This window comes from Neophocaena asiaeorientalis, unplaced genomic scaffold (assembly GCF_003031525.2).
Source record: "Neophocaena asiaeorientalis asiaeorientalis breed wild unplaced genomic scaffold, Neophocaena_asiaeorientalis_V1.1 scaffold54, whole genome shotgun sequence".
NCBI classification, from domain to species: domain Eukaryota; kingdom Metazoa; phylum Chordata; class Mammalia; order Artiodactyla; family Phocoenidae; genus Neophocaena; species Neophocaena asiaeorientalis.
The window spans coordinates 2,724,084-2,746,316 of NW_020174938.1; the positions used below are offsets into that span (position 1 = coordinate 2,724,084).

Genomic DNA, 22,233 nt, shown 5'->3' on the forward strand with positions numbered 1-22,233 from the left:
ATATCATATAGTATTTGTCTTTCTCTGACTTACTTCACTAAGTATAATATTCTCTAGGTCTATCCATGTTACTGCAAATGGCAATATTTCATTCTTTTTATGGTTGACTAATACTCCACTATATACATATACGTGTGTGTGTGTGTGTGTGTGTGTGTGTGTGTATATATATACACATACCACATCTTCTTAAGCCAGTTGTCTGTTGATGGGCACTTGGGTTGTTTCCATGTCTTGGCTATTGTAAATAGTGCTGCTATGAACATTGGGGTGCATGTATCTTTTCAAATTAGAGTTTTTGTTTTTTCCTGATGTATAGCCAGGAGTAGGGTTGCTGGATCATATGTTAGCTCTATTTTTAGTTTTTTAAGAAAACTCCATACTGTTTTCCATAGTGGCTGTACCAATTTGCATTCCCACCAAGAGTTTACGAGGGTTTCCTTTTCTCCACATCCTTGCCAACATTTGTTATTTGCAGATTTTTTGATGAGAGTCATTCTGACAGGTGTGAGGTGATATCTCCTTGTGGTTTTGATTTGCATTTCTCTAAAAATTAGCGATGTTGAACATCTTTTCAAGCGCCTCTTGGCCATCTATATGTCTTCGTTGGAAAAATGTCTATTTGTCTTCTGTCCATTTTTTTGATTGGGTTGTTTGGTTTTTCAATATTAAGTTACATGAGCTGTTTGTATATTTTGGATATTAACCCTGTATCAGTCACATTATTTGCAGATATTTTCTCCCATTTCATAGGCTGTTTTCCATTTTGTTGATGGTTTCCTTTGCTGTGCAAAAGCCTTTAAGTTTGATTAGGCCCTGTTGGTTTATCTTTGATTTTATCTCTTTTGCCTTGGGAGACTGGCCTAAGAAAATATTGCTACCATTTATGTCAGAGAATGTTTGGCCTATATTCTCTTCTAGGAGTTTTAAGGTGTCATGTCTTATATTTAGGTCTTTAGACCATTTTGAGTTTATTTTGGTATACAGTGTGAGGGAGTGTTCTAATTTCATTGATTAACATGAGGCTGTCTGGCTTTCCCAACACCACTTGTTGAAGAGACTGTCTTTTCTCCATTGTATATTCTTGCCTCGTTTGCCATAGGTTATTGACCATAGATAGGTGCATGTGTTTATTTCTGGGCTCTCTATTCTGTTCCACTGAGCTATATGTTTTTGTGCCAGTACCATGCTGTTTTGATTACTATTGCTTTGTAGCATAGTCTGAAGCAGTACCTTTAGCTTTGTTCTTTTCCTTCAGGATTACTTTGGCAATTCTGGGCCTTTTGTGGTTTCATATAAATTTTAGGATTATTTGTTCTACTTCTGTGAAAAATGTCATGGGTATTTTGATAGGGCTTGCATTAAATTTGTAGATGGCTTTGGGTAGTATGGCCATTTTAATATTAAGTCTTCCAACCCAAGAGCAAATGGATATCTTTCCATTTCTTTGAGTCATCTTCAATTTCCTTTATCAATGTTTTATAGTTTTCAGCATATAGGTCTTTCACCTCCTTGGTTAAGTTTATTCCTAGGTTTATTCCTAGGTATTTTTTTAATGCAATTTTAAACGAGATTGTTTCCTTACTTTTCTTTCTGATATTTCATTATTAGTGTAAAGAAATGCAAAAGATTTCTGTATATTAACCTTACATCCTGCTACCTTGCTGAATTCATTGATTAGTTCTAATAGTTTTCGTGTGGAAACTGTTCTCTATATAGAGTATTATATCATCTGCAAATAGTGACAGTTTTACTTCTTCCCTTCTGATCTAGATACCTTTTATTTCTTTATCCTGTCTGATTGCTCTGGCTAGGACTTCCAATACTATGTTGAATAGAAGTGGTGAGAGTGGGCATCCTTGTCTTGTTCCTGAATTTAGTAGGAGGGCTTTCAGCTTTTCACTGTTGGTTGTGGGTTTGTTGTAAATGGCTTTTATTATGTTGAGATATGATCCTTCTATACCTACTTTGGTGAGATCAAGATTCTTAACTTACATCTGCAAAGTCTCCTTTACCATTGTAAGATAATATTCACAGGTTCCAGAAATTAGGATGGGGGTATTGGGGGGGTGCATTATTCAACCTACCACAATGCCTTTCTAAAGTGGCCAAGGCAGCAGCCTCCTAGCTGGTCAGTTCTGTAGTATTCTGGGAGTCATTCCTGGAGACCCAGCCTCAAACCTGCTCCTTCAGCCCTTCCAATGATTTTGTAAACACCCAGGACACTGAGTTCAACCTCTTTCTGCTTAAAATACAGTAGCTTCTGTTTCCTACACCCAACCAAGACTAAAATACCAATTATCCTTCAAGTCTCAGTTCAAATGTCACCATCTTTGGTAAGCCTCCCCCAATTCCTCCAAGGTTCCTTCTTCCTACTCTGGACCCCACAGGTCCTCCTAGATTAAACCTCCCTAGTGGATCATGGCCTCTCTATCCAGCTACAGCACGGGATCAAACATAAAGGAAGGCTTCATAGAGAAGTGAACCAGAGGCCATCAGCTGAGAGCAACTTCCTAAGCATTAAGCCTTGGATGTGGACTGAGGCAGGCATGGCCTGGGAAGGACTGGGATCAGCCAGGGTGGAGCCAGGCTACCTGGGAATCTAGCAACACAAGGAGGGAAGCCTGGGATAGGAACGCCACCTCAACCTTGCAAAATTCCCGGGGCTCAGAGGAAAAACAAAAGGAATCTTCAGATACAGAAGCAAGCCAGCAGCTGGACACACGTGAAACAGTACATTTTTCAGCTCTAGGGCTGCTGTCCAGTCTGGGGCTTCATGGCCCTGAATTCAGAAATGCAGAAACAATGGCACGTGACAGAAGGGACAGGCCCTGATCCACAGGAGAATGTGGAGGGTCAAATCTAGAAAACAACCAATAAGCAGAAGCTGAATCTCCCTTGACAAGGCAGAAAAGGAAACAGGCCAAATGATGTCCTCAGTCTATGGCAGGCCCTTACCCGACCTCACCTGGCACAGGGCAAGCAGTCTGGCCCCAGAACCCAGAAGGGCATGCCCATGCCTGGGTGTAAATGGAGCAAGCAAACTGTTCCTTAAAAATGTCAGATGCATGCAACGCATCAAAGAAGACTCTGCATGCCACCTTAGATGACGTGAATATGAAGATGGGACAATAGGGAAAGACAGCCCTGCAGAACACCACCTCCACTGGCAGGCAAGAACTAAAGAGTCCAAACTAGAAAGTGCAGAGGTTCTGTCCTGCCTGTGGCTGTTGTGTGCTGCGACATCAGGCAGACCCCATGCCCTCCCTGGGCCTCAATCTCTTCCATCTGTACAGTGGGAACGGTAGACTCCATGCCGAAGGGTTTAGGGAAATAAGGAAAACAAGAGAGCGCTGTGCAAAGTAGGGGGTTAGAAAGGGCAGAGGAGTGGGAGATGCAGATCCTGCATCATGGCAGGAAAGAGGCTCTGCCTGAGGAGGGAGGTCTGGGAGGCCTGGGGTGTCAGTAATGAGGTCCCAGCAGACAGGGCTGGGCATGAGTGAGCTTAAGGAACCAGCCCTCCTCCATTCTGACACTAGGCACACTTCAAATTAATAATTAAAATGCTTCCTGTCAGATTCCAGCCTGACACATAATTAGAGCAGCTCCAGGCTTTAGGCGATGGTGATGAAAACAGTTCTTGTTAGAAAGAGGCTTTTCTGGGGTTGAGCTGGGTGAGGATAGAACCCTCCTCCCCAGATTTTGCCATCACGGCCTCCCTCCATCTGCATTCCAGATAGATATAGACAGGGGTTCTCCTTCCAGCCTGGGGAGGGGTGGAGGTGTGAGAAGGAGCATCAATTTCCCCATCTGCCTGCACCAGAGGGGGTTGGACAAGGTGCATCCAGCTGACATGAGAGGACAGCGCAGGGGCCTGTGCAAGGAGGGCAGGTGGGGACTCCTTGGACTTTCAAAGGCCAGACAGAAGAATCTGGGGCCAGCTGCAAATCCCGAATGCCACCCCAACCTGTATATACAAGGTATTACTATCATATCCTGTCTTCCCAGGACTGCTGGGGAGTAGCTGAGCTCAGCCACCAACTCTTCAGTGGGCAAAGCAGCCCAGGCCCCTCCCCACCAACCCATGGCATCCATCACTTCCTTCTAGAGCAGAGCCCTTCCTATCAACAAAGTGGGGCATGGACCCAGGAGTCCTAGCTCCCAGCCCCTGGGCTTCTCAGCCCCCCAGGAGCAAAGCTTGGAGGGGCTGTCCATGGTTCCAGAGACACTTCCAGTTTTCAGGCTCTTCCCCTATCAGGAGTTGTCCCAGAGCCTCATCCAGTCGACTCCTTCCTCCAGAGTCCAGCCCCTGAGCCCTATCAAACCATCCTACCTCCTCATCGGCCACCAGGCCTGGCCCCCCGAGAGAGGGAAGGGAGCACCACCGCTTAGCTCATTCAGGGAGAGCCGTGAGTGCCAACCCTGGGGCTTCACCCTGAGCGGTCTGCCTTTAGGAGCTTAGCAATCAGCGCTCATGCCCAAGCTACCTGTTAGAAGAAGAAAATCATTTTAGAGTAATGTTGTGTTGCTTCATTGAAGTTTCCTTCGTAAATATTTTAAATGTGTTTATTAGGAAAACCACAAGATCAGAGAAGAGGCTGCTGAGGCTGGGAGGAGAGATGGCTTGTGAGGTCTCAGCCGCCACTGCCACCACCACCAATGAAACATCTGCTCCCTCAGAGGAGCTGGCCCTCTGGGGCCTGCAAAGAGGAGAAGCCCACGTTGTTGGGCTGCCCTCCCTGCCTTGTGAAGGTGGGTGCTCTGATGCCATGTTCCTGTCCTCAGATTGAACCCCAGAAGGCAATATAACAGAGTCCTATGGACCCAGCGCTGAGCTGGGGCAAGAGCCCTCCTCTGAATGCTGCTCTGAGTTGCTGGGCAACTGCTCCCCTTCTCTGACTCAGTGGTACAGGGGAAAGAGGTAGGAGGTCCCTTCCTGGGCAGGCTGAGGTACCCAGGTTTGTGGATGCTGTCCTTCACTCTCCTCCCCCCGACTCCTGCATCTACTCCCTTCTCCCCATGCACATACCCATCCAGAGCCACATCAGACCAGGAGCAACAGAGCCAGAGCAGGTGCACAGAGCCAGACAACCATCCCCAGCAGCCCCTCAGCCCAGGCATCTCAGCCTAGCCTTGCCCCACTCCAGTGGGCAGGGAGAACCCAGCTCAGGGACCTGGGCAAGGGGTAAGAATGGTGTCTCCTGCCCCATTATCCCTCTGTGGGGGTGGGGCAGGGATGGAGGTGCCATGGCTGCCTCTGACACAGCTCCTCTCCTTGGGTAAGAGCCTCTTTCTCTTCCGCAAGCCAAAGCCAACAAGCCAATTAAACCCTGAGAAAGCAGAATTGATCTGCAGGCCAAGGGATTACATTGATCTGCAGTGCTGGTACCCAGGGGGCCATGGCTGCCTCCCCCTCGAGCCTGGAGCTCCTTCTACTGCCATCTTCAGCTGAGCAATGAGCAGTCCTCCCCATGCGCATCTCTGTCCTCCCGCACCCCTCCACCCCTGCCACACCCTGTCTGACTGCCTATCCCCTCTCTGTTGGTCTGGGCTGAGCCTGAGGCCATCTGTTCAGACCTATTCATTCACATCACAGAAGTGCAGGTGAGGTGACAGCCATGAAGCCTCTGTCCTTTGGGCGATCTCTCTTCATCTCAGTCAACCAGGGAAGGGGGTACTGCTCTTGACCTCAGTTTGCAGTTGTGACCTGCAAGGACACAGAGTACCCAGCACCCCAAGGGTTAGCCGGTAGCATTCCCCACACAGAGCTTGGGAGTGGGTGAACATGAAGCTTAGGGAAACTTCTCTGGTAAATAAAAAAAGAGAATGACTCGCAATTACCATATCAATTGTTTCTGGGTAAATAGGTGCTGTCTAAGAGATTTTTTAAATAGATTATTCCTTTAAATAGGTTAAGCACCCTTTGGCAGCCTCATTTACATTATTCATTTGCTGGGAAATCCTTTTTTCGGGGATGGTGCAGAAATAAACTTCAGCCTCAGTCTGAATTCCATTCAGAGACTGGATTAATGTGGTTTGGGTACTTCCCTGCCAGCAATGTACCAGAGGACGGGGGCTGCTCTGTGCTCTGGGCTGGGTGAGGGAAATCCAGACCTGCTCTAGGGAGGATATGAACTCCCAGAGAGCAGCGAAGGAGCCAGGGCTTTATTATGGCTGTGAAACACCGAGATGCAGTCAGGGATCCAGGGGGATACACAGGAGGGAGTACATAGGATTTCCATAGGCAGAGAAGAGAGAGGGCAGACCCAGTGGAGGAAGAGCTTGAGCAAAGGCTTTTATAAACAGGACTGAATATGATGTATACAACTTCTTCCGCTCCGTCAATCACCTCTGTCCCCTTCTCCCTCATCACCCATCCTCCAGACAGAGCAAAATGGGCTCCTCTCCCAGTATTGCCAAGCCCACTCCACAAATGCCCCAGGTCTGGAGTCCCTGGCCACCAGCACATTGTCTTGTAGGGCTGACCCAGATCGTTCCAGCTGCAGTGGACAGGCGGACACTCAGAAGGGCAGCCTGGATGGAGATACCAAGGAAATCAGCACCCTGGCCGTGACTCCCCGGTCACCAAAGCCCTCAGCGTGGTCACCCAAGGAGGCTGAGCTTGCTCTGCAACCTGGCCAGCTTCAGGTTCTCAGAATGTGTGCTGAAGCTGTCACCAGTGAGCACGTGGACTTCAAAGTAATTATGAAAGCTATAGGAACAAGAAGTAACGCGTTCATTCATTAGCAACAAATTACACTAAATTATCTTAGCAAATAAGGCAAAATGTCAGCTCAGTGGCTGGCAGAGACACATGTTGGTCCTTACTCCCAGCACCCTGAGAACGGGGTCACATTCTGCAGGAACCGCTTAGGAGAGGATATTGAAACACAAGAGGCAGGAAGGGAATGGGATAGGGTGCAGACTAGGACCCTGGGAGCCTGACAGTCTGTGAATCATGCGACTAGACGGGTAGACTCCAGATAGGTAAGTTTTAAGACTGAGGAAGGACTAGAGGCCAGAGACCTTGCAGGAGGGTAGTGGAAGGCAGTGGAGGAGGAAAGATGCTATACTCTTGTCACTCTGGATAGAGCAGGTCTGCAGAACCATGGAGGCCACAGAATATCCTGGGGCAGAAGCAAGTTTGAGGCAGGGAGGAAACAAAACAGGAAGAGCGTGAAGGGCGCTTCCTTGAGCCTGGCACACGCGCACAGACTGCTGGGCTGCAGCAAGCAGGACAGATGGTCCTTCCCTTCTTGGTGCTGGAGGGAGGGAGGGAGCCAGAACCTGCCATGTGACTGTGCACATCTGGAGGCCTTGGGGCGACAAGGGAGGGAGAAGGGGAGGCAGTGGAAGAGGAGGGAGCCCCGTTTCTCCTGTCCTCAGGTGAAGGGGGCTGAGTCATCATCCCTGACACCCCATCTTTTCTCACTTCCCTGGAGCCTGGGTGCCTGGTCTGACCAAGGGTAGGAACTCAGGGCTCCTGCTCTCCTCTGGGTCCCACAACACAGGGAATAGGGCCCCTCTCTTCTCCACACTAAACAAGATTGCTTCCTTTAACCTTTCTTGCACCTGTATTGTCTGTGATTCCTTTAGTGAGAAAACAAATACCCTTTGGTCTGATTCAGTCATCACTGAGAACAGCTGGCTTGTCTCATGTGCCTGGTCTCCAAAGCCTCGGCTCAGGGCTGTCTCTCTGAATCCTATTTCTCATTAACTTGTAAGCTAGGCAGGAGCCCCTGGGGTACGCACATCAAATATTTAGCAATGATCTCAAACAGCTGCATCAGAACTTCTAGGGGTGGGGCCCAGGCACTACTCTTAATAAAACTTTCTTAGGTGATTCTAAGGTGCAGCCAGGGTTGAGAATCATTGGACGAATGTGATCTGGAGCTGTATCACTAGGAGCTCAAGGATCAAGGAGGTGAGAGGCTGATCTACTGTGAGCTGAAACATTTTGATCCATGGCAGGGCCTCCATCTGAAAGGGACAACAATGAAACATGTCCAGAGGAGGACAATAGGGGTGAAGAAACCATATGAGCTGAGGGAAGTTGAGGGGAGGGGGTTCTTTTGCTTCTCAGGTGCTGGGGAAAGGCTGGGGACAAAGGTCGCAGACCCTCTGTCTCTGAGGGCTGGGATGTGCACGCCCCACGAGCCCCAGTGCTTCCTATGCTCTAATGAGCACCACCTCATTAGTGGTGAAATAGTGGAGCTGGTGGAGCCAAATGGCCAGGTCATGAACACCCTCAGACACAAGTGCAGGGAGTTTAACTTGCCCTGAGGCACCTGCATCCAGTGAGATGCTGATGAACGTGGCCCCATTCCTGTGGTCAGGTGTGGTGGGTACAGGATGCAGGGCTCAGCCCAAGGCCCAGCGCACACTCAGACGGCTGCTCCCGCCCCACCCAGCAAGAGGCAGACGCAGTCACCTCCAAGACTGGGGTCCCAGAACCACGAAGACCGCTAGTTCCTGGGGAACTGAGGCGGGGCCACCACAAGGTAGGTGATGAAGGGGAAGGTGGTGCAGGGCGGGTGGGGGAGAAAGAGAGGCCCACAGGCCCTGTCTGCTGCTGAGTTGGGCTCCGTGGCGGAGTCCCTGAGAGCCTGGCTGGGGCGGCAGTTCTCAGCACCATTTTTGCCCTGTCTAGAATCCATTTTGCTAGTGGCCCTAAGTGTTCTTCATTTACAAGTTCTTGCTGCCACAGGGACTGGCTACAAAGGCAACCCAGGGGCTTCCCTGGTGGCACAGTGGTTGAGAGTCCGCCTGCCGATGCAGGGGACACGGGTTCGTGCCCCGGTCCGGGAGGATCCCACATGCCGCGGAGCGGCTGGGCCCGTGAGCCATGGCCGCTGAGCCTGCGCGTCCGGAGCCTGTGCTCCGCAACGGGAGAGGCCACAGCAGTGAGAGGCCTGTGTACCGCAAAAAAAAAAAAAAAAAAGGGAAGAAAGAGAACTGACTTGAGAAAATGGTAAAGAAAACAGAAAAAGAGTTGCAGAACCGTATGTACGATCTTCATTTTTCTAAATGTGTGAAAAGCCTGGGGAAGAGGCTGGAAGGCTATCGAACCCTTAGCAGTGCTTCCCTCTGAGTGGGGGGACTGGAGGTAAACACAGCCACTCTATACATTTCCGTATTGTTTGCGTTTGTGGTGTTTGAAGCTTCTGCCCCCCCCACGCTCTCTACGTTACGGCTGCTCACTTCACGGCAGCTCCGCTCCTGCCCCTCTGTGAGTGCCCTGCACTTGGAGGCCTGGGTTTTGGATTCCTCGGAGCAAACTTTGGCTTCATGTCTCAGTTTAAGACTTGGGCCTTGCATCAAGATCTTTGGCCATTGCCCAGCTCAGAATCTGCCAGGGTCTCTGCTCATTGGCCCACAGGTACCAGCAGCATCCCACTTGGCAACCACCTCCCGGGATGAGCAAGGTCAGGTGCCTCTCCCTGAACAGGCCCCATGGAAGGTGCCGTCCCTGCCTGTGAGTGGAAGCAGAGTGCTCTGAAGAGGAAGCAAGCAGGTAGAGAAAGGTAGGGCACCCCCCCACACATACACCCAGTCCCCTCCTCCTGAGTAGTCAGGGCCACTAATTGGTCTTCACAGCCTTGGTTACATATGGTCCTGGAGGTGAATTCTGGTCACACCTCAAGCCAGGAAAATGAACCCTTGCTCTGTCCCCTCTTTAATATGGATGTGACACCTGCAGGCTACAGCTTGTCACACTGTGAGAATTATTTCTCCATTAAAACGCAGGAGTTGGAGTTTTGCCCAGGAAGGCAGCTAAAAGTACTGCTCTCTGGGGCCCCAGTCACCAGGGGACTTAGTGGCCACCTTCCTCACTCTCCAGCCCCCAGGGAAGTCCCACACCTGCCGGATCCCTCCCTTGAGTATTTGATACAGCATCATGTCTGAGCCGCCCTGTCAGAGAGAAAAAGCACCGGTTACCGTGCCTGTTTTACTGATGGGCAAACTGCGGTTCAGACAGCTTGCTCTGGGTCACTGTCCTCCATCTACAAAATCACAGAGGGAGCAAGCGTGTGCAGCCCGACTGCGGGGAGGGCAAGATAAGCCGTCACGCGTGCCCAGCACTTTACAGTTTGTAGTGTCTTCTTCCTGCTTCGTCCAACCCTCGCAACGATCCTATGAAAAAAGAACTACTGTTGTCCCCACCTTACAAGTGGGGTTGATGCCTGGTGAGGTGAGAACACGCTCAAGGGCACAGGGGGAGATAAGGGGCAAAGGCAGAGCCTCAGCACAAGGCTTTTGATTCTAAAACCCACCCAGACGACCAGGGGTGGGACTTCTAGCAAGGTCTCATCCCCAGGGTCATCGACTTTAGAAGAAGCACCCCAGTTTGTAAAGAATGCCACATACTTTTCAGAAGAGGACTCGTCACCCCTTCTTAATAGATAAGGAAATGAAGGTTTAGGGGGATGAAGGACTTGGTCACAAGATAGTAGCAGAGCTGGGAAAAAAAATGTCAAGTGTCCTGACCCCCAGCCCGGTCTCCTCCAGCTGCCCCAGGGCCTGCAGAGCTCGGGGACTGACTGGCTGGCCAGTTCTGAGACCCTGGCACCCGGGGCACATGAGCCCCGTGCACTCTGCAGGCTCCCAGGTCCCTGAACCCGGTTCTCTGGAAACTGTTCGCCTGCCACATTCAACCCCTCTTCCCAGTCTTTGGAGCCGGAAGGTGGTGAAAACCTCAGGCCCATTTTTCATATAAGAAAACTAAGGCCCAGAGAAGCTAAATGCCCAGCTCAGGATCACAGGGTAGAACTAGGTCCTGGACCCGGACCTCTGACTCGGGCCTGGTGCCCATTCCACTGGGTCAGCCAAGAACAGCACACAGAGCTCCTTTCCTGTGTCAGCTTCTTATTGGGTCTCAGCTTCCCCATCCATGAAATGGGGGCATTAGCCCTTAAACAAGCCTGAGGTCTGAGTCTTCTGAGACACAGCTATTAGTCTTCTGAGATAAAGCTATTTCAGGGTGGAGCCCCCAAAAGTGACCAAAGGGCCTGGCTTTCTGGACAGCCAACATCACTTTACCAAGGGGGAAACTGAGGCTAGAGAGGGGGTCATGGAGACCCCATGACTTAAGGACAGTGACAGTAAGGAGATCCAGGTATCAAACAGTAAGGAGATCCAGGCTTCAAACGTCCAGAAGGGAACCCTTCCTGCCAAGTCCCGCTGCCCGCCCTACTGCCGCACATTTTGCAGAGAAAAAGCTTTCTACAAAGGCGTTTATTTTTCCCAAAATACACCACCAGTTAACAAAGTTCCTCAGAGTCCCATATTTAAATTAGAAATCCCCACATCTTTCATTCCTGGTGAAGGGAGGGATGTCAACAAGAGGACATCAGATCATCAGAAGTTTACTCCACTGGAGGCTGGGGACCGGCCAGAGACAAGCCAGGAAGTGGCTGCCCAGCCCCAGAATAGCACCATGGTGGGAGAGGGGGCTGTCCCTGCCCCCAAGCTCCAGCCAGCGAGGAGAGGCCCCAGGCTTCCCCTGTGCTGCGGCTCTCAGCTTCCCGGGGTCTGTCAGGCCTTGGCCGCCTGCCCCCCTGCTCATGCCTAGAAAGACACTTTGGAAACCATCAGATTCTCCAGTCGTGGTGAGAGGCTTTGTCCCTCTCTCCAGGTTTCTGCCCCCACCCTCTGTTCTGGGTAAGGATTAGGGATGGGATGGGAGTGAGGTATCCAGGGAAATGCAGTACAGGAGAGGAGTACAGTAGCGAGCCAGGCAGGAGCCCCTCACAACCACTCTTTCCTCACGGGTTTCCCAGCTGAAGGGCAAGCTCCTTAGGGAGGGGCTTGTCTTCTCATGTGGGGTCCCCAGCACCTAACATAGCGCTGACACCCCATAGATGCTCAGTGAACATTCCTTGAGTGGATAAACGAAAGGGAAGTCAGGAAAAGCAGAGGGACAGAAGCTGACCCCAAGGGGGCCCACACAGCCGCCCAGAGACCCAGTGTGACCAGCACGTGCTTCCCGTGGGGAGGGCGGGCAGAAGGTGGGGCTCACAGGGCACAGCCCAGGGCGCCACAGAAGAGACGGGGCCAGGGGAGGTCTTCACGTGTTCCAGCACGTGTACCTGCATGTCTGCATGCCTGGGGGAGGGGCCCTGTCTTCACTTAGTAGGACAGGGGAAAGGCCAACTTTAGGGACAGAGCAGGAGCAGCCTCTAGACTCGAGGAAATGCTAAGGCTGCAGTGGCCCTGTCAGAGGAGACAGAATTACGGGCAGGTGGGAGAAAAGGCTGAGAAGTGATAATTGGTGACTGTGTATCACATCTTTGAAGAAAAAAGGCAGCCAGCTGGTCCATGTAGCATATCCATTGGAGAAATAAGGCGGCAGGATGATTTATGTATCATGTCACTGGAGAAATAAGGCAGCAGGATGACTTGGGAATCATGTCCATCGGAGAAATAAGGCTGCGGGGAGGTCTATGTATCGTGTCCTTTGCAGAATGAGTAGACCCGCTAGAGTAGAAGCCATCTTTTAAGGGCAGAGAAGCCCCCAGCCTAGGGCTCACACTGAAGCCCCAGTGCAGCCAGAGGTGGGAGCCCCAGGGCAGGGCAGCAGCTCCCTGGTCCTCGTGGTCAGGCTATTTCTGGTCCATCATCTGCATTTCATGATGGGAAGGAGAAAAAGCGGGGAGAGCATTAAATGCAGGAGTTCTACTGTCGGGAGCGTGCCAGAACTCCAGGGATGTGGTCACATACTCAAGGGGAAGAGTATATGTGACAGGGCCCAGCAGTCTGACTAGCAGCCCCCTGCATCACTGCCCTCGAGGCTCAGACACACACACACACACACACACACTCACACAGAGGAGCTGGGCATCAGACAGACCACGAGGGTGCCTGGGGGAGACTGCCCAATCCTCGCCAGCCTCTTTCTCAATCCCCAGGGGTTCACCCACCCTGCACACAACCCTCCCCTCTGTCTGGCACACTCTTCCCTTCCCAACTCTGCCCCCACACCCTCCCTGTCCTTTGATCCATCTTCTTCACCCCATAGATTCACACCCCTGGCCTCACTCCACTCCCTGACCTGCACGGAGAGTTTAGAAGATGGACCGGGGCATGTGTGACCCTGCCCCTCCCTCTCCCATCCTTTGGGCTCCATCTGTCCCTGGACGAGTAGCTCTCCCTTCTGGGGACTGCCTCTGTGCTTGTCCAGCCTGGCCAGAGACCAGGGGGCCAGGCTGCCACACTGGGGAGCAGGGTCAGGCGGCCCCCTGCTCCACACACCCAGGCTGACGTTTTGATCTCCATCTGCTCGATCCTTCTATGCCTCATTTGGTTCAGGACAACGGGGAGGTGGATAATTTATCTCCATCCCTCCAGACCCCAACACAGGCCTCCACTCCTGCCATGGAACGTTCTACAGCATTTTGAAGGACTTGCTTTACGGAGCACTTCTGTATTTGGCCCCTTGGCATCTCGTAAGGGAGGTGTGACAGGAACCCCCCTGGAAGGTTATGGGCAGAGACTTAAAGCGAGGTCTCCCCTAGGGGGCTCTTTCTTCTGCATGATGCTGCCTTTCTTAAGACCCCCTCACCCAGCTTTTATCATGAATTCTGCACAGGTTTCTGAGGGCCCCACTGCCCCCCACCTCTGGGAGTTTCCTGAGCACAGGGCCTATGTCCTTCCTTCCTTTCTTCCCAAAGAAAAGCTAAATGCAGGGATGAGCCTCCAGGGACTTGGTGAAAGTTTATTTCCTAACAGGGACAACAAGGCAACCTGAAAATTATTTAAGGCTCCATAACCTCTGGCCAAAAATGAAGGTCCCAAAACCTTTGATTTTCTAGCTGGAAGCCACTCATATTTAATGACAAGTCTGCATCAAGGAACAGTTTGTTCAAAATACACACGCACACAGACACACACACACAGACACACACACATATTTACACACAAACACACATACGTAGGTATGGCTCTTGGTTACTTTTTTTTTTTTTTTTTTTTTTACCGGACCAGGGCACGAACCCATGTCCCCTGCATCAGCAGGCGGACTCTCAACCACTGCGCCACCAGGGAAGCCCTCTTGGTTACTTTTAATAAGGAAGAATCTCAAACTAAACTAACCTCCAACCAACCACTTGCTAATGTAACTGCTGATGTTACAGTAATCTAAATAATAATGATTGCTAATACTTACTAACCACTGACTATGGACCAGGAACGTGGCTGTCTAGCTGAAAACCACATTTCCGAGCCTCACTTGAGTTAGGAGTCATGTGACTAGGTTCTGACAAATGGATATAAACGGGAGTGACGGGAGCTATTTCTAGTCAAGCCCTAGAAGAAAATGTCCCCTCCCTCTCCTCTTTCCCCCTTACTTCTGGAGGGGCTGTGGGAGCTGGAGCAGCTACTCCGGACCTGGGGCTGGAAGCTTTGAGTGGAAGAAGACAGAAACCAGGTAGCGGAAGTTGGTTCCAGGGCACCAGTGGCCTTAAGACAACCTCGACTCCTGTCCTGGTTAAGCCTCTATCATATTTGCGTCCTGTTAGAGCAGCGGGGACCTTGGTTTCTCTGCCATTTCAACAGGGGGGAATCGAGGCTGCTCTTCTGGGGAGGGAGCCTCAGGGCAGCAGTGAAGGGTGATAATCACCCCCATCAACAACAACCCTCCCCAGCCTCCTACACACAGGCGCAAACGCAGAGACACACGATCTCAAACACAGGCGCAAACGCAGAGACACACGATCTCAAACACCACGTGTCTTTACCTTCTTTGCTTTCAGAGTGTTTCAGAGGCCGCAGGGCTGCAAAAAAAGGAAGGAGTACACAGTGAGGGGGGCACCGTGAAAAGTGGTGGGGTAGGGTGTTGGGCAGAGAAACAGGAGCCAAGGAAGACATAAAGGCGAGAAGAACTGGGAGAAGGCACAGTTGAGAGGGTGAGCACAACATCACAGCACCAGAAAAGGGGCCCTCGGCTGCTATCCCAAGTCCCAGCTCCACTCTGTGGCTTGTCACAGGGCCTCAGTTTTCTGCATCTCTATAATGGGAACAACTCCCCGGCCCTCCTACGAGCTGGAGATGTGAGAGTACGCTGAGCTGGCTCTACAAATAGGGTGAAGTGAGGCACTGAAGGAGGCTGCAAGTGTCCCCCAGTGGGCCTGGGATCGTGCAGAACTGGGACCCAGTGCTCTCTAAGCCTCCCTCTTCTCCCCACTCCCTCCCTTCTGCCAATTATACCTGCCTCCGAGCATGAAAAATGAGGCCTGATCCCAGGGCTGTCTCCACACTGGCCACACCCGGGGACACCAAAGGCAGGGAATTAATTGACATAATTTACAGCAGTCCCCAGGGGTCTATTTCCTGCCCTTCCTTCTGCGGGTGTTGGGGGGAAGCTGTGTCAACTGGCACCATCCCAAATGGCTCAGTGGGAACCTGCCTCCCCCAGCTAAGAAGCCCAGGGAAGAGAAGGCAGTGAGGCCTCCAGCCCCCGCTGGGCTCCAGGCTCACGCCATGCCCTTTGCAAAGTCACTCGAGATAGCTTCAAAATGGCCCTCTGGTGCCATCAGGGCAGGACGACATTTTACAGATGAGAAACTGAAGCCCAGAGGAACAAAGCACTTTGACCAAAGTCACACAGCCTCTAAGCAGAGTGGGACTGTGTCAGGCTGATAATACAGTCCTAATAACAGGACTGCAAAGTATGGAGCCCTTACAGGTGCCAGGTATGACACTAGGCCCTTTAGATACATGATCTCATTTAATTTAACCCACAGAACCTATGAAGGGAGCAGTTAGGAGGAGACTGAGACCCAGAGAGGCAAAGTGACTTGCTCAAGGCCACTCAGCTTATATGAGCTGGAGCTGGAACTAAAACCCAGGCTGCCCTGTCTCCTGAGCCCTCACTCCACCCCTAGGAAGCCACCAGACTCCACAGTGCAGGTCCCTCAGGGTTGAGTAGCCTGGTAGGCGGGTAAAGGCAGAGGCAGGAGACACGAATCAGCACCTGGGAGACCTGCCTGAGGTCTAACACTGAGCAAAGACAGACGCACCTAGGTTGGGAGCCTCAGTCCCCGGGACACACTTCATTCAAACCTTCAAGTGAACGTGGCCCCTCCAGATGCTGGAGTCCTCTCCCCTGTCCAGTGTCAGCTCTTAGCTCAGACTTACCCGTCTTAGATCCTTCTCCATCCCCATCCTGGTCCTCAGCGCCTGGAAGAGTGAACCAAAACTTCCTCAGCCCCACTTTCATCACTGAACTTCTGCTCCCGGGAGCACGAGAGCAGGTAAATGGGGCTGAGCAGGCCTGGTCTGTGGTCCAAATGCTGGACACAGGGTCAGAGACCAGCACAGAGCAGAGTTCTGTGGCAGGACGAAAGGGACCCCAGCCTGGAGCCCACCACTCACCTGGCCAAGGACCATCTACTTGCCCCTCCACCATCCACCAGCCTCATCACCCACCGTCCACTCACTCACCAACCCAGTCAGCCACCCCCTCCAACGTGCATACCCACCCGTCTATGGTTCCTCATCCTTCCGCAACCTGCCCAGCCATCTGCCACACAGGCAGCCACCCACCTGTTCCAACTGACCAGTCTCCTCTCCGTTCACATATGCTCTCCTTCCTGACACCCAGTCATCTCCCACCCCTCACCGTCTACTTTCATGTTCACCCACATACCACCCACCAGGGTCAACTCACCCACTCACCAATGTCCACTCACTCACCCACCACTCACTAGAGTCAACTTACCTATCAAGGTCAAACCACCTACCAATCACCAAAGTCAACTCCTGCTGACCCCCCAGCCCAAGCAAACAGCGGCTGCTTCAGACTCTGCCCCACCTGGAAGCAGACACACCCCCTCACGGTGACAGCAAACCCACGAAGCAGCCACGCTCGTGCTACGCGAGTTCCATGTGCTTTCACTCACAGACACTCCCATGTGACACAGGCTCTCACAGTCACGCTTGTTTGCACAGACACATCCATCCCCTTGTCACACATCCACCACTCACTCCCAGTCACACTCATACCCACACTCATCCCGCCATGTCTGCACACTCCCGGGCAGGCTCACACTTGTTCACAACACATGTTCAGCATCAAGATCACACACACACACACAGTCTAGCTGCATTTGCACACCCACACTCATTCTGTCACTGCAAAGTGACACGTTGATGTCACAGACACACTAACATACCCAGAGACACACACACGCACACACGCACACCCCCCTCTCACTCACCTGCATTCTCTTCCTCACAGCTCTGTTTGATCTTTCTCCAGCACACGAAGGCCAGGGCCACCAACAGTGCGACGAGACAGACAGAGAGCCCCACGGTCACCCACAGGGCCTCAGGGGGGAATGTCATGGGCTGCCCTGGGAGGGGAGATGGGGAGAACGGAGAGAGACTGTCATGCCTGGCCCCCAGTGGCCCTGAGGACAGCCCCTCTGCCTCCAAGGTGTGAACAGGGGCTCCTACCCTCACTGGGCCCCGACACCATGAAGAGAGCTTACTTAAGTTCCCGGGCCCCTTCCCTGCCCAACCATACACCCTCTAAACCCTGACAGCCGTGGCTGCCGTGGACAGGCCTCAACCTGGGAAGGCTGAAGAGTCTGTGGTTGATGCTCAAGAACCTTCCATGGCTCCCTACTGACATGAGAATAGTGCTTCAGTCTTCTTCTTTGTAATTCCACTGCTGTAGCCAAACTGGTGTCCTAACCGTTCTCTGCAGAGGCTCCTTCCAGCCCCTTCACCGTTGCTGTCAGTTTCCTCCACCTAAAAGCTGTTCCCCATCTAGCTTATGATTCCTCCTCGGGAGGCCCTCCCTGATTACCCCAGTCCCACCTGGTGATACCCGCCCCCCCCATCTTATAGATCAGGAGTTGGCAAACTACAGCCCGTGGGCCAAATCTGGCCTGTGGCCTGTTTTTGTACAACCCTTGAGTTAATGATTTGTAAAGGGTTACCAACAAAAGGAGAGGCAGCAGCAGCAGTAGCTACAAAGATGGTACGTGGCCCACAAAACCTAAAATATACATTATCCAGCCCTTGACAGAAGATGTTTGCCGATTCCCGTGTAAAGATGAGGGCGGACACCGAGGGTGCCAGAGTGAAGGCTCTGGGTTTACGCAAGAGGAGGAGACTTGCCAGGGGAATGTTTCTGTGAAACGCTGAGGGCCCCCCCTGTTAGCTATCTCAGGGCAGAGGGAAGGAGTTGAGCCACCCTCGCCTGGGTCAGGGCCAGCAGCTGTTCTGAGCATACCATCCTCCAGCCCAGTCCCAGGACCCACGCGGGGTCCTGAGCAGAGAGAGGCCCTGGAGACAACAAATCTAACAAAAGCCAGGGGGAAGGCAGCTCCTGCAGAAGGTGCTGTCAGAGCAGACAGCAGTGCCATGAACCCTTGGGCAGTGGAGACCGTGACACAGATGCAGGGATTTGCAGCCAATGTCCCTTTGAACGGGCGTGGCTGGCAACGCTGCCGCTCCGGATATTGGCAGCAAAGGGACCCATCACCCTGACGAGCAGGAGTAGGGGAGGAGGACAGGAGCTGATACGAGGGGCCTGGAGGGTCAGTCCCTGATGCTCATGGAAGGGACCTCTGGGAATCCCAGGGTGGGGCCCCCGCAGGAAAGCAGAGCCACGGAAATACCCAGGAGGAGGGGTTCTTGCTATGTCCACCCTCAGGCTGGTGTTGGTGCCTGGAGCACAGGTCAGACTTGCCCTCATCCCACCAGTCAAGGACAGAGCGGGGCTCAGACCTGCATCTCCAGGCTCCATGTCCAGTGTTTGCTCCATAAAGCCCCCTCCACATACAGCTCCCCCAGGTGTGGGAGAGACCAGGCTGGAGGACTGAAAGTCTCAATCCCAGAGTGTTTAACAAGGCTCAAAGCTGCCTGAAGCAAAATACAGGCCAAGGGCTCCAAAGTAGGCCAGACTTGCTCTCATAAAAACAGGGGGCTGGGTGGTGGGGAGGAGAGAAAATTAGGCTGAGAGGCTAAAAGTTGCATTCTGGTTCCGGTTCCTCTGCTCACGGCAGGCTGCCGGAGCCAAGGTCCACAGACCCCCGTGTTTGAGTTTAGAGGGGCCACAAACCCTCAAAACTTAAATGCAAGTGACTGCATTTATCATGTATCCAATTTTCAGAGAGGTGTCTAATCACCGAAAGAGTCAGAGCCACTGTGCTAGCCTGTGGCCTTGGGAAAGTTCTCTCTTCTCTCTGGGTTCCAGTTTCCTCATCTGTGAAATGAGAGCACTTTAAATGTCAGCTACTGAAATTTTCAATAAAGATTTTTCTCTTAGGTGGGGTAAATGTCCCCAGTGAGCAGGAAAGGAGGATGGCAGCTGACATGAGAGGCCGGTCTATGAAGCACACTGAAGAAACCCCTGGGGATCCCAGGGTGGGGCTCCTGCAACAAAGCACAGAGCAGAGCCACAGAAGTACCCAGGAGGAGGGGCTCTTGCTATGTCCACCTCTAGGCTGTTGTTGGTGCCTGGAGCACAGGTCAGCCTTGCCCTCATCCCACCAGTCAAGGACAGAGTAGGGCTCAGACCTGCATCTTCAGGTACATGAGTATAACCACATTTATATTCACAAGCCCTTTCTACACAGTGTGGCAAGTATCCAGTTCAGCTCAGTGTGCAAATTATCACAGAGTTCACCAATCCTTCAGGGTCCCCTCAACTCCCACCTGTCCCTAGAGACTTCTCCTGAAACTCCAGCCCATTCTGACCACCCCCCCTTCTCTGAAAGCTTCACATTCTCTGTCAATCCTGCTCTATCTAATATTTCTGATTCTCTCCTGTGGATACATCAGACCATATACTGTTCTCTAAAAGGTCAAAGAGACCCCTCGGGACATCCAACAGCCCAGGGCAGTGACTCCTCCCCGGAAAGTACAGACCTGAGAGTCTCCAGAAAGAGGGTGGGATCAATCTTGGGGAGGGGGTGGGCAAAGGGAACACAGCCTTGCCAGAAGGAAAACCCTAAAAGAGAAGGAGGAATAAGCCTGAATTTCTAGAAGGCTAGTGTGATGGGCACTGCCTCTGAGCTTGCAGAGGTGAAGGCCACGTAATGTCCATGTAAGTGGGGGCAACAGGAAGATAGGAGTAAGTCTGTGAATCCAGAGGCTTATGCAGAAACTGGCCACCAGGGGGATTAGGACTTGCATGGGCTGTGGGTCGGGTGGAAGTCATGGAAGAGAAAATAGGAGAACCAGATGGACAGAACGTGCTGTCCTGACCCCAGAGAATGCGGGGAGACCCCTGGGAAAGCTTAGGTGGCCCATGAGGAGGGACAGAGGAGCCAGAATGAGGTCCAAACAAGGATTAAGACTGCCTCTCCTGGCCTGAGTGTGGGCCTGAGCCCGCTTCACCTGAGTGCCACTCAGGTGGGCACTAAAGGAAGGGAAGTGCGTCTGGGCTAGGACCCCAAAACCAGAGATTCCGGCAACTGCCAAAGGGGCGGCGTTGATCTAGTGTTTGACCACATGGGGGCAGCAGAGAGAGCCCGGCTGTTCCCAAGGCTGCCTGGGTCCCGCTCAACTCCATCAGGAGAGCTGACGTTGATGGGGTGAGGGGTATGGCCACCTGGAGAGGCCCAGCTGTCTCTCAGGGCCTCTCAGTCAGATGGTGCCCAGCATCAGATGGTGATGTAGCAACACCTTCCCAGCGCTTGGAGAGATTCCCGTAGGAAAGCACTCCAGAGCCATGCCTTGTGGCTGCTCCAGAACTCCCGCCCACACCTCCAGATCCAGGCAGGTACTCAGTTCCCTGTACAAGAAGCACAAGTACCACCTAAGACACTCTTAGAAGGGCAAACACTACAAATGATTCCTATCAGCTCGATAAAGCAAGTCCCTTAAGGACTTCTTGGAGTAGAGTCTGAAACACCTGAAATGTATGAAAATGTTTTAAGTCTTCTGACCAGCCAAGCCTACCTAAATTCCAGCTCAGGGTCCAGATAAAAGGCAACGGCCCCCTCTATCCTTCCCCAGCTGTTCGTCTGCCCCTACCTGTGATGGTGACAGAGCCATGAGCGTCCTGCTGCAGGACGGGGTTGCGCACCAGGCAGCTGTAGGTGCCATTAGCGCCCAACACCACCCTCAGGACACTGCGCACGTCGAACAAGCCCTGCTCGTTAGCCATCTGCGACGTGGTTACGTTGCCGGTCAAGGGCGCACCCTGCCCATCCTGCCAGAACACTTCGGCCTCGGGGTAGCCCCGGTAGCTGGAGCACGTGATGGTCACCGTGTCCCCGGGCCGCAGGTCCTTGTTGGGCTCCAGGGTCATGCTGGGCTTTGAGTAGGGGGCTGGAAGAGAGCAGAGGGTAGAGGGCAGAGGTCAACGTAAGGCAAGGGCAGCGGGACACAGTGGAGGGGAAAGGTGCCTGGGGCTGTGAGGACACGGGTCAGTCCTGGGTCAGTGGGTAAAGGGGCTGCGGTAAGTATGAGGAGTGTGCCAAAGGGAGGGGACGCCCTCCCCTTCGCGGCTCTCACCTGCCACCTGCAGGCTGACCGCGGCGCTGCCGAAGTCCCGGATGCTCACGAAGCAGGTGAAGCTGCCCTCATCAGCCACGCGCACGCGCTGCAGCCTCAGGGACGCGTTGCCCTGAGCCAGCAGGTCTGGGAAGAGCGCAGTGCGATTGGCATAGGCGCTGCCCTGGTCGCGGCCCTCGGCGAAGCTGTGCACCAGCTGTTTGGTGTCTGTCAGCTGCCAGATGAGGTTGAGCTGTGCCAGGCTGAAGCCGGGCTCGGGCAAGAAAGAGCAGCGCAGGGTGGCGTCAGTGCCCACAAGGGCTACCACGGGGTCTTCGGGAACCTGGACTTCCACAGCGCCTGAGGGCGAGGTTGGAGCGGCAGGCAGTGAGGAGGGGCGCCGACACTCTGGGCTACCACCCCCCAGCAACCTGCTCCTCCATCAACCCCCAGGTCCCATTCCATCTTCCCATTTTCTCCCCAGACCTAAAAACAGATTAAGCCTCAGCACTTCCAGACGTGGAGTCTCCCTAATCTTCTGACAAGAATCACAGCAGTTTAGCCTTGGCCTGAAAAGGTCCATCCCCGGGGCGGGGGGAGGGGGGGGACCCGGCCTAGAGCAGCCTCCAGCCCTAGCAAAACTCCCCTTTCCACCAGGATCCATTTCCCTCTCCTATCCTTCCACTCTCTTCTGAGATCTGAATGCTTCTCCATTCTCTCCAGAGGTTTCCAGAGCCCTGGAGTCAGGGGACCCAGAGAGCTGAGAGGACCTGTAATCATCAC

At 52.8% G+C, this 22,233-nt stretch overlaps 1 protein-coding gene across 3 annotated transcripts in view; it reads right to left on the bottom strand.

Annotated features, from left to right (window-relative positions):
* Positions 1–5,636: 5,636 nt before the first annotated feature.
* The window catches only part of CD276 (CD276 molecule), a 35,660-nt gene continuing 19,063 nt past the window's right edge, over positions 5,637–22,233 (bottom strand). The window contains exons 5-10 of one of the 3 annotated variants that reach the window (XM_024761775.1): positions 21,472–21,810; positions 20,989–21,285; positions 17,217–17,351; positions 16,135–16,176; positions 14,736–14,771; positions 5,637–5,707 (exon numbers count right to left, since the gene is read on the bottom strand). In XM_024761775.1, coding sequence (XP_024617543.1) covers positions 5,655–5,707; positions 14,736–14,771; positions 16,135–16,176; positions 17,217–17,351; positions 20,989–21,285; positions 21,472–21,810 — 902 coding nt within the window. In that variant the 3' untranslated portion in view covers positions 5,637–5,654. Of the gene's footprint in view, positions 5,708–6,359; positions 6,713–11,226; positions 12,621–14,735; positions 14,772–16,134; positions 16,177–17,216; positions 17,352–20,988; positions 21,286–21,471; positions 21,811–22,233 lie in introns of those variants that run through there. The other 2 variants (XM_024761774.1, XM_024761776.1) reach the window with 2 other exon arrangements.